Source organism: Hemitrygon akajei, chromosome 11, assembly GCF_048418815.1.
Source record: "Hemitrygon akajei chromosome 11, sHemAka1.3, whole genome shotgun sequence".
In the NCBI taxonomy this organism is placed as follows: Eukaryota; Metazoa; Chordata; class Chondrichthyes; order Myliobatiformes; family Dasyatidae; genus Hemitrygon; species Hemitrygon akajei.
In genome coordinates, this window is record NC_133134.1 from 109,224,834 (window position 1) to 109,237,586 (window position 12,753).

The 12,753-nt window shown below is 39.4% G+C and overlaps 1 protein-coding gene across 2 annotated transcripts in view; it reads left to right on the plus strand.

Annotated features, from left to right (window-relative positions):
- LOC140735886 (AP-1 complex subunit gamma-1-like) overlaps positions 1-12,753 on the plus strand; it is a 161,602-nt gene that overhangs the window by 53,534 nt on the left and 95,315 nt on the right. The window contains exons 7-10 of one of the 2 annotated variants that reach the window (XM_073061459.1): positions 305-400; positions 6,402-6,482; positions 8,928-9,026; positions 9,891-9,946. In XM_073061459.1, the coding sequence (XP_072917560.1) occupies positions 305-400; positions 6,402-6,482; positions 8,928-9,026; positions 9,891-9,946 (332 nt within the window). The remainder of the gene's footprint in view (positions 1-304; positions 401-6,401; positions 6,483-8,927; positions 9,027-9,890; positions 9,947-12,753) is intronic. The other variant, XM_073061460.1, reaches the window with a different exon arrangement.

Consider the following 12,753-nt stretch of genomic DNA (forward strand, 5'->3'; position numbering starts at 1 on the left):
TTAGATTTTAAGTGGGTCTATTTGCATCACTTAGTATCAAGGACTCTATGCTAAGTGTGCTGTTAATTCTTATTAGCTAAAGATGATATAATAGGTGCTGGCTACAAGATTTTTAATGTTAATAGAGTTTTAAGTTTGCTTATCTTTAATCTGTTCTTTGATATCTGCTTTATATGTAAAGTTTGGTCTCATATGCTCCTTTCCCCAATCCATATCAATTATATTGAGATGACTGATATCATTGTTAATATTTTTGGAGGCTAATCATTAATTACCATATAATAGATGCTCTCTTCAATCTCAGGTTGTTCCACAACTGGTCAAATCCCTGAAGAATCTAATAATGTCTGGTTACTCACCGGAACATGATGTGTCTGGAATTAGTGACCCTTTCCTTCAGGTAGGTTCCAGATCTCCATTAAAGAAATAGCCATCACATATTTACTGCTGTGTTTAATATTTCTGGAACAGCTGAAAAGGCATCCTTTGGTACTTCTGAGCTGTATTATATAATATAAAGCAATGATATTTTTTCCTCTGCTCTATAGAATTATAGAAAATGCAGGATGCGTATAGTGGTCAATGTGTCTGTACTGGTCAAAAAAAAGTTGTCAGCCTCATACAAAAGGTCCAGGTATGATCTCCGGAAAGCCATCTCATGGGTAAAGTGGAATTCCAAACTAAAAAAGAGGGACGCCTCACGTCTTAATAAGCTGGTAAGGAAGGCGGGCTCTGTCGTGGGCAAAGTACTGGAGAGTTTAACATCGGTAGCTGAGCGAAGGGCGCTGAGTAGGCTACGGTCAATTATGGATAACTCTGAACATCCTCTACATAGCACCATCCAGAGACAGAGAAGCAGTTTCAGCGACAGGTTACTATTGATGCAATGCTCCTCAGACAGGATGAAGAGGTCAATACTCCCCAATGCCATTAGGCTTTACAATTCTACCGCCAGGACTTAAGAACTTTTTAAAAGCTATTATTAATGCTTTTTGAGATAGTGATTTAGATGCATATCATATTTTTTACTGAGTTAAGTATTGTATGTAATTAGTTTTGCTACGACAAGTGTATGGGACATTGGAAAAAAGTTGAATTTCCCCATGGGGATGAATAAAGTATCTATCTATCTATCTAAACTTGAATCAACGAAGGATGCTCAACAGTTGTGGAAGGGCTTGAATGCTATCACCTCTTATAAAGTAAAATCAAGCGACGTAGCAATGATGGGTCTTCGCTTCCAGATGAGCTCAATGCCCTCTGTGCTTGCTTTAACCATCAAAGCAGGGAGGAACCATCACAAACTCCTATGATGATCCTGTGATTTCAGTCTCTGAGGCTGACATACAGCAGCCTTCAGAAGGGTGAATCCACAAAAAGCTTCCAGACCAGACAGGGTACCTGGCCTAGTATTAAAGACCTGTGTTGATCAACTGGGTGGAGTGTTCACTGAGATCTTTAACCTTTCCCTTCGGCAGTCTGAGGTATCTACCTGCTTCAAGTAGTTTTCACTTATACTGGTACCTAAGAAGATGTGGTAACCTGCCTCAATAACTATCATCCAGCAGCACTTACATCCAGCTGGCTCCAATTCATCTACCAGGGCAACAGGTCCAAAGTAGGTGCCATCTCATTAGGTCTTCACTCAACCCTAGAACATCTGGACAGCAAAGATGCACATATGAGGATGCCCTTTATTGACTACAGCTCGTCAATAACTCCTCAAAACTAATCAATAAGGTTCAAAACCTTGACCTCAATACCTCCTTGTGCATTTGGTCATTGATTTCCTCATTTGTAGACCCAATCAATTTGGATTGGCAACAGCATCTCCTCAACAATCTCCATTAGCACAGGTGTACCAGAAGGCCATGAGCTTAGCCCGCTGCACTACTTGTTTTATTCTTGTGACTGTGTCATTAAGCATGATTTCAATACCATTTTCAAGTTTGCTGACAACACCATTGTCATAGGCCAAATCAAAGGTGGTGATGAATTAACATAAAGGAGTGAGGTTAAAAATCTGTTTGAGTGGTGCCACAACAACCTCTTACTCAATGTCAGTATAACTAAGGAGCTGATTATTGAGTTCAAGAGGAGGAAACAAGAGATCCATTAGCCAGTCCTCATTGGAGGATCAGAGGTGGAGATAGTCAGCAGCTTTAAATTCCTCAGTGTTATCATTTTGGAGGACGTGTCCAGGGCCCAGTACATACATGCAATTACAAATAAACACATTTGTGAAGATTCAACATGACATCTAAAACTTTGAGAACATTTTATAGCTGTGTGGTAGAAAGTCTAATGACTAGTTGCATCACAGCCTGATGTAAATGCCAATGCCCTGAAAGGGAAAATCCTACAAAAGATGGTGCATATGACCCAGTCTATCACAGATAAAGCCCTACCCACCATTGAGCATATGCACACGAAGCATTGAAGCAGAAAAGCAGCATTCATCGTGAGGTCCCTCCCACCACTCAGGTCACGCCCTCTTCTTGCTGCTACCATCAGGAAGAAAGTACAGGAGCCCCAGGACTCTCACCAAGAAGAGTTATTAGCCCTCAACCATCAGGCTCTTGAACTAAAGAGATAACTTCACTTACCCAATCATTGAAATGTTCCCACAACCTATGTAGTTGCTTTGCTTTCTAATGTTCTTGATATTTATTGCTTTTGTTGTTATTATTATTTCCTTTTTGTATTTGTACATTTGTCTTTTGTACACTGGTTGAATGCCCAAGTTGGTTCAGTCTTTCATTGATTCTATTATGGTTTTATTGAGTATGCCTGCAAGAAATTGAATTTCAGTGTTGTGTATGTTGACATATATGATCTTCGATAATAAATTTACTTTGAACTTTGATTCCAGTACTTGGTTTGTAGCCCTGATGGCTGTGGCTCTTCAAGTATATTTCCCGTGTTTCATAAAATAAGGATCTCTGCTTCTTTCACCCTTTCAGTCAATGAATATCTTATCCCTACTACGCTTGAATTTCCTCATCTTTGTTATGATTCTTCTGCCTATGAAAATTTCAGGTTTTTCCCACTTGTGCCCTTTAGACCTCTTAGAATTTTAGACAGCTCAGTTGAGTGTACCTGCAGCCTCTGCCTTAAAGAAACAATTGTAACCTAAATTATCTTTCCTTGTCTCTGCAGTTGTCTAGTATCAGTAAAGGTGTCCATATTGTGCTAGGGTACTGATGACCATGAATCTACAAAAAATCCTTTATATGGGAGCTATAACAATGATAGCAGAGAAACTGGAGGAAAGTAAAGGTGGCTAAACGCATTTCTATTTCAGTCCTGTTTCAGCATATGCACTTTCCAGTGTGGATGATTGAATGGAGGTAAAAACTACAGCAAAATTTTTCTTTGATGTTATCCAGAGATGATAATGAAACTTCACTCATCCATGCAAGTGGAGAGTATTCCATTACACTCTTGATTGGAACCTTGTAGTATGGGCTTTTGGGAGTTTGGAAGTGAGTTACTCCCTGTAGGAGTTGTGAATTAAATTGGCTGAAGACTGGTATCTGTTGTGCTGGGTAGCACTGGAGGAGGCCAAGATAGATCATCCACTCCAAAATTCTAACTGAAGATTTACTCAAATGTTCAAGTGTATTATTTTGCACAGTTGTCTTGGGTTTCTGCCTTATTGAGGACAGGGATATTTCTGGAACCTCCAGTGAGTTGTTTAATTATCCATCACCATTCATGACAGGATGTGATAGGACTACAGAACTTGGATTGATCCGTTGTTTGTGGGATTGCTTAGCTCTGCGATTTGCTTGCCGTTATGTTGCTTAACATGCAAGTTGTCCTCTCATATCACTTCACTAGGTTGATTCCTCGCTCTGAGGTGCTGCTCCAGGTATGCCCTCCTGCACTCTTTATCAAACCAGGGTTGATCCCCCTTGTTTGATTTTGATAGTAGAGTTGGAGGTACGCTGGGGCATGAGATTGCAGATTGTGGTTGAGGACTCTTCTATTGCTGATGGCCTGCAGTGCCTCATGAATACTCAGTTCAAGTTTGCTAGATCTGCTTGCAGTCTGCTGTACTTCACATGATGATAGTGCCACACAACAGAAGCAAAGTCGGGTAGTATTTCCAACAGTACATCCTTTCCTGATGAGTTCAATATATTCTATGTGCATTTAAAACAAAAGGGAAATGGAATGTCACCACCTGTTGGGCAGCTTCCAATACAGACATTAGATTGTCTTCTGGAAAGTGAAAGCATCTAGCCTTGATGAAATTCTTGACCATATCCTTAGTTCTGTGCAAATATACTGGTGATGATATTTACAGACATTCCATGCTTCCATCTAATGTTCCCTCCGCTTTAAGACGACCACTGTCATCCCAGAAGACCATTGTCTTCTGTTTTACTCATACCAGCAAGGCAGGTACTGGTAAAACAGCCAGCATGGTCAAAGGGCCTGCCTCATCCTGAACATTCCTCCTCCTTGCCTCTCCCACTGGGCAGATTATATAAAACCTGAAATCACACTGTCTCACTGTTATAAGACTATTGAACAGACCTCTTGTACTATAAGGTGGATTCTTGACCTCACATTCTACCTTGTCATAGGCCCCAACATTATTCACTGCCTGAACTGCACTTTCTGTGTAACTGTAATACCATATTCTGTATTCTGTTATTGCTTTCTCCTTGTACTGATAAGATGAAATGATCTACCTGTACAAAATGCAAAACAAAGTTGTTCACTGTACCTCAATACATGTGACAATAACAAACCAAATCACCGTGTATCTTCACTGTGAAAGTGGGAATTTTTTTTCAGTAGTCATTCCTATCGATACTCTCAGTTGAAGATGAAGTTCAGAAGAACTTGTTTACCTCAAACCTGCCATAGTCCCAATCTAGCAGTGACGTCCTTTTAGCGCTTCAATAAGTGGTGGTCCCAACCCAGAGTATATTCTGTGCTTTACCCATTCTCAGTGCTTTCTCCCTGTGGTGTTCCATACACAGTAGTATTAATTTGTCAATGGTGGTGGGGGGAGGGGGGGAAGGTGGAAGATGATAGACAGTAATCAATAGAAGGCTTCCTTGCCCAAGTTTTATTTGATGCCCTGAGATTTTGTGGATCCAGAGTTAATGTTGAGGACACCCATGTTAGTTGCTTCCAAACCATACACCACAGTTGCCAGTAGGCCAGACTATACCCAGGGAAGGAGATGATGGCGTGTGGAATTTGACTGCAAGTCCAGATTCAATGAGCTTGTGTCAAGGTGCTGCTTGACTAGTAAGTGAGATGGTTCTTCCTGTTTTAGTACATATCCCCAGATGCTGACAAGAGGATTTTACCGGATCAACGGGCAGTTGTTGCTATTGTTTCTCATGCTTAGGTGGATTTCTGGTGGTCTGATTGATTTTGTTTCATTGTGGCTTCCTAGTGGTTTCATTACAACTGAATGGCTTGCTGGGCAATTTCAAAGAGCAGTTAACTACATTGCTGTGGCTCTGGAGCCACATGTAGCCCAGACCAGGTAAGGATGGTGGATTTCTTTCCCTATAGGACATTAAATGAATTGATGGGTCTTTACAACCATTGACTATAGGTTTCATGATCACTGGACTTTTTAATTCCAGTATTAAAAATTCCACTTCCTTATCCTGCCTTTCATTGAATTCATTTTTGTATCTTGCTATACAGCAGGTGAAGATATTTACAGCAATTACTGTGGAATACAATTGTATCTTTATACAGTTGTACTATTGGTGAAATGGTGGTATTTTATATTAATTATACAATAATGTCCTGATGAAGGGTTTTGACTCATGTTGACAGTTCCTTTCCCCCTTTCAGATACAACTCAATCCACTGATTTCCTCTGACAGTTTGTTTATTGCTGCAGATTCCAACTGTAGTTTCTTGTGTCTCAAATGTATTTTTCTGTTTTGTTGAATTACTATGCAGTGCACAACTTAAATAATAGAAACAGAAGTAAAATAGATCGCTATCTGAGTTTGCACTGCCATTTGCCAAAACTGCCTCACAACCTATTTGTTGTTTGAGCATTTAAGTACTTACTGCAGTACTCTTTAAGTGCTGCATTAATCAGACCAATGGACAGAATTGCAAAATTATGCTCTTAGCATCACTAGAAGTCAAAATTTCAGACACTAAGTGATTAAAAAGACAACAGTGCATTCACAACAGACATCTGAAGCTTGTCCATTTAGTGCCATGGAAAAGGTTTTCCTTCCAAAAGTATTGCAAACCAATGTTGTATCTAATTCTGCTCCTATAGCTTATAGTCTTTAATCCTGTTTGATTTAAGTTGCTGTCCAAATAATTGTATTGGTCGTCTGTTTGAAGATTTCTCCTATTTCCTCCAAAATGTATTTAAGAGGATCTTTTCTCTTTTGCAGGTGCAGATTTTAAGGTTGTTGAGAATGCTAGGAAAAAGTGATGATGAAGCCAGTGAACAAATGAATGATATTCTCGCACAGGTGAGCAGTTCTGCTGAACTGTCTTTGATCCAAAACAATGAACTCTTTTCATGTCATCGATGCTGCCTGAGCTGTTGAGTCTTTCCAGCATTTTTAAAATTTCTAGAGCAGTGTACTAAATGGTTTTAAAGAAGGCAAGGTGCACATAATAGTGGACATTTGATTCATAAAAGCAATCTGTAAAGATGAGGTTGAACTTAGAATCCAGGGTGAATTTTCTAGGTTTTATTGGATGACTTATCCATTACCATGGGGCACCACAGTAGCATAGCAGTTAGCGTGATGTTATTACTCATGAGTTTGGAGTTCATTCTGGCACTGTTTGTAAGAAGTTTGTATATTCTTCCTGTGACCTTGTGGGTTTACTCCACGTGCTCCAGTTTCCTCCCACAGTCCAAAGCCATGATGGTTAGTAAGTTAATTGGTCATTATAAATTGGCCTGTGATCAGGCTGGTATTTATTTATTTAGCAATAGAACGTGGAGTAGACCCTTCTAGCCTTTCGAGTAATGCCACTCCGGTTAGCCCCGACAAACTCAATTAACCCTAACCTAATCACAGGACAATTTACAATGACCAATAAACCTACTCTGTGCATCTGTGATTAAATAGGTGGGTTGCTGGGCAGCATGGCTAGTTAGGCTGGAAGGGCCTGTTCCGTGCTGTATCTCTAAATAACTAACTAAATAAATAAATTATTCTGACGTTTATGCAAGTTGATTTCTTTACCTACAGATTGCACATACATGTCCTCTGCCCAGTTTTGGCTCTAACTTTGAACTTTCTTAATTTTACAAAGATTTTTATTTTGGTCTTTGGATTCATAATTTTAAAATATTTATGAACTATTTAGAGCAGTTTTTAAATATGTGTATCAGTCAAAACTTAGGACACTAAGTGATGAAAGAAAAACAATACATTCACAATAGATGCCTGAAGCTTGTCCATTTAGTGCCATGCAAAAGTCATGAATATACATTAATAGGCATTTAAATAGGTGCATGAACTGCCATGGAATAGAGGGATACGCACCTATGCAGGCAAATGGATAAGTTAAATTGTTGTGGTTGGTATAGACATGGTGACTAAAGGGCATGTTCCTGTGCTATTTTTTTTATATTCTATAATCAATGTGCAAAATAGGCAGAATGAACATCTTTAAGTTAATCACATTGTTAAGTCAATCTTTTCTTTGCATGGGTAACCATCTTGTCCTATTGTTTAAGTCTTAATCGTGGTCTCTTAAAGTATGTACAGTCCCCTTTTACACTCCTAAGCTTTTGCAATAAAAACATTCCATTTGGTTACTAAATTGCTTTTTCTGATACTCAGCCTCATGAAAAAATAAGGCCAGGGAATTTGCCATCAAATTGGATCCTTCTGTGTAGCTATTTGAAAATAAGTTCCTTTTGTTGCTGCCTCCATATTGTTTTTGATCTATGTTTTAAATTAACTTGATTAAGAAGAAACATTTTTCTTGCTGATTCTTGCAGCTGCTGATAACACCGAAGTTGCCATACAGGTAGAATCTGTTGGGCAGCTTAGAGAAAAAAAGCTTTGTTACTGACCTTAGCAGTTTCTGCAGATTTCATTTGTAATTCCTGCTCATTGGACAGGATACAAATGTTACTTGAAATGCAAATAACTATAAATACCGCTTCTGTCAAATACAGAGATAAGGACTTAGTCACTTCAGAAAAGCAATCATGATTAATTTCATATTTTTTTATTTGTAAAGACTAATTTCTAAAACAGAATTCTCACAAGCAATCAAATTAATTTTATGTTAAGTTTTTTTGAGATTGAAAACATGAGAACTTTATTCCTTCTAATTGATAATAATTAGTAAAATAATGTAGGAATGATGTTATGATGGCACTGTCCACATGCGAAGTCTCATATGGTGCTAGATTCTCTCTTAAGTTCTGATTGAGACGATCAATGAGGTGGGGGATCTTTTCTAGGACAGCACTAATGATTACAAGCAGTTTGCTAAATTCTGGGCCAGTAGATAAAAGGAAAGTGATGAGATAAAGAACACATTAATATTTAATTCCAGTGAGGAATCAGTGTTAATTATGAAAAAGAGTCTCTACTTTTAAATGGAGATTTGTTTCATCACTTACCTCTATAACTTTTATCTCAAGAAAACATTTGGAGTAATATTTAATGACAAGTTGAAGGATAATAAAGATGTTTCTTTAAGCAGAGATGATACTATAAACCCCACCGTATACTTAAGGCACCTGAACTGTAGTCACCTTATAGGCTCACGTTTCAAACACTAACTGTACAAGATGCTGTGAAGAAACCTTATTTTAATATGACCAACATTGATCGCCATTGAAATCTATATTAACAATCAACCACGTTCTTCCAATCATTTTGCCATTCTCAATTTAAAATGAGTTGTTTCAGACATGTTTTCTCCCCCCCCAATTTTAGGTTGCAACCAACACTGAAACCAGTAAAAATGTAGGCAATGCCATTTTGTATGAAACAGTGTTAACCGTAATGGATATCAAATCTGAAAGTGGGTTAAGGGTAAGTGAGATTTCTTTTGTTACTGAGATTCCCTTGTTACTGACAAGTACCTTCAGACTGCTCAGTTTCAAACATGGTTAGATCTATCTGAAATTGCATCCTTTTTGATGGGTGAAGGAGAATCACTGTGTGCGAAAGGTGGGATTTACCCAGTGAAGGCACATTCATGGCTGCCGGAACAATGTATCTACCTTAAAAGCAGATTGAAGAGAAAGGTCCACAACACTACTGTGGTGGGAGAGAGGGAGAGAAAGTAAAGGCACCTTTAGATAAATTTTGGGACGCTTTTGCTTCAAAAGTTGTAACATTTCACAAAGGTGCAGGGCATTGCAGACAATGTCACTGCAGAATTGTATAATAAATTATGTACCAAGATGTTCCCATTGGATAGATCAGCATTTGTTTCCCCAGACTGAGAGGTTGGAACGTTAATGGTGTAAAAGGCTTGAGTGCTTTGACAAAGAACAAAAGAGTATAGACACTGGAAAACAACTTGGTGGTGGTGGTAGAATGAGGGAGGTGCGGAGAGGAAATGGTGGGGTTGGAAGTAATTTACAGAAAATGTTCAGGGTGTCTGAACATTTACAGGAATAATAGAAACATTGATTACAATACATGCTCAACAGCTTTCATGCAGCTTAGTTCTCTCCTTTGTCCATCGTGAGATAGAATACCATCCTGATGTTTATCATTCAGGTTTCTAGCCTGTCACCACTTGTGAAGCAAAACCCAGTTATTGCCACACCATTAAAAGAGCAAGACCAATGTTCTGTCAGATGCTTGTCAGAATTACTGTAATGATAGATTAATTATAAATATATTTATAATTTTTGTGTAATAACCTGTATTTTTTCTAATCCTCAGGTTCTAGCTGTAAATATTTTGGGTAGATTTTTACTAAACAATGATAAAAATATTAGGTAAGTATAGCTGTGAGATTTAATTTTGTGTTGGATGTAAACACGAATTCATACTAACTCTTAAGGCTAAACCTTTACTCTCCTTCTGCCTTTGTCTCCAGTTTTATTCATTATAAATGTCACAACAACTTTAACTCTCCACTGGATGTTATTGCTGAAACACTATGGTTGACCTGTCTTTGTTAGTAGAGCTTGGGGTTACTGACATCTCTCATCATTTTAAGAGAAATATTTTAAGTTCTGAACTAGTCAAATCAAACTACCAGGAGATAATTTGGTATTTCATTAGATTTGAACATTAGCCAAATTAACACTTCCAAATTGTTAATAATAGCTAATAATCTCAACATTGCAAAGTTAAGGCATAGCATAAGTTGGAACCACAATGGAAAGCTTTAGACTTTTTATCATCCATTGGTTGAACATCAGATCATGTGGAGGTGAATTAATCAAATGGACACTACTGAATCCTTTTATTCATCAGTCTGCAATAATTTTTTGGTTGAAGCTGATCTGGCCAACTGTTTATTTTCTTTTTTTTTTGAAAAGTCTTTGGAAACTAGTAGGTGCAAGTAAAATGCTATCCTGTAGAATAATCAATAGTACAGTTAAATAATCAAAACCGGGAGATAAATCTGACAATTTCATGATGCTAAAATCCGCATTGTGGAAGTTGGTTATGGGGATGTATTAAGCAACCCACATTCAAAGGCCATCCTGGGAGATTATCCTCTGTTGAGGGAACTGCTGGCTTATTAGCACCACTCCTCTTGTCTTGGCTAAGCCAAAATTGAGTTTGCAGTATGAGGAATAAAGGTGACCTAATCCTTGCCTACCTGCCTGTCCATTACATTAATGGTAGAAGTGACCACTGCATAGCCATTAAGGCAACAAAGTCCAGTTTTTAAACCAGGAATTGCTAAATTTTGCAAATTCTGTTGTGCTAAATGAACTACTACTACTAAATGAAACCAATTCAAAACAATTCAATGATCTGGGTATTCTTGAGATCAGAAACACCAAGCAGGTAATCCATCTTGGCCTTATCCTGAAGTGCTTGCCATCACAGAAGCCAGTTTCAAGCCAGTTTGTCAGATTCAGTAAATTCTGTGGAACTAATTTAACATGTTTGTCTAGGTATTAAAACTTGCTTTATCTCTAGCCAGGTTGGTTCCAGTAGAGTTACAGTAATGGTAACTACCCAACAATGGGGAAAATTACCCAGCTGTATCCCGACCAAACTTCCCAACGCTTAATTTGACCAGCACTCTGTAAAGCCCCTTTTGTCAAATGCTGTCATGATTCATGATACCATTCTTCTGGAATTCATTCTTGTCTAAGGCTGCAATTAGGTCACTCATTAGAATCAAAACTGTGTACTGCTAGATAACTACCAATAGCACTATCAGTGATCCCTTGCTGCAAACTGCTCATTGACTGTAAATCTGTTATTTTATTGGCTAGATTTTTTTGGGCTTGGAATATTTCTCACTTTCAGTAGATACCAATGTTATAATTGTACTGGCAAGTCTGAGTTAGAGAAACTGTAAACACAAGGAAATCTGCAGATGCTGGAAATTCAAGCAACACACACAAAATGCTGGTGGAACACAGCAGGCCAGGCAGCATCTATAGGGAGAAGCGCTGTCGACGTTTCGGGCCGAGACCCTTCATCAGGACTAACTGACAGGAAAGATAGTAAGAGATTTGAAAGTAGGAGGGGGAGGGGAAAATGCGAAATGATAGGAGAAGACCGGAGGGGTGGAGTGAAGCTGAGAGCTAGAAAGGTGATTGGCAAAAGGGATACAGAGCTAGAGAAGGGAAAGGATCATGGAATGGGAGGCCTAGGGAGAAAGAAAGGGGGAGGGGAGCACCAGAGGGAGATGGAGAACAGGCAGAGTGATGGGCAGAGAGAGAAAGAAAAAAAAGGAGGGAAAAAAATATATCAGGGATGGGGTAAGAAGGGGAGGAGGGGCATTAAGGGAAGTTAGAGAAGTCAATGTTCATGCCATCAGGTTGGAGGCTACCCAGTCGGTATATAAGGTGTTGTTCCTCCAACCTGAGTGTGGCTTCACCGTGACAGTAGAGGAGGCCATGGATAGACATATCAGAATGGGAATGGGACGTGTAATTAATGCCGGCTCTGTCTCCGAGCTTACTTCCTTGACAAGGACTCTCCTACTCCCACCGATGACCCCTTCTCCTGTCTTCAACCCTCCTCCTCTTCATGGACACCCCGCTCTGGTCTTCTGCCTGCTCTGGATCTCTTTATTGCTAATTGCCGACGGAACATCAACCGTCTCGACTTCACCACACCGTGTTCCAATTCCAACCTCTCTCCTTCCGAACGCTCTGCTCTCCGCTCTCTCCACACCAATCCCAACCTTACTATAAAACCCGCTGATAAGGGGGGAGCTGTTGTAGTCTGGTGTACTGACCTCTACCTGGCCGAGGCACAGCGACAACTCTCTGATACTTCCTTTTATTTACCCCTTGATCATGACCCCACTAAGGAGAACCAGGCCACTGTCTCCTATACCATCACCAACCTTATCAGCTCTGGGGATCTCCCATCCACTGCCACCAACCTCATAGTTCCCACACCCCGTACTTCCCGTTTCTACCTCCTACCGAAGATCCACAAACCTACCTATCCAGGTAGACCCATTGTCTCAGTTTGCTCCTGCCCCACCAAACTCATTTCTGGATCTCCCAGTGGCCATACATTTTAATTCCACGTCCCATTCCCATTCTGATATGTCTATCCATGGCCTCCTCTACTGTCAAGGTGAAGCCGCACTCAGGTT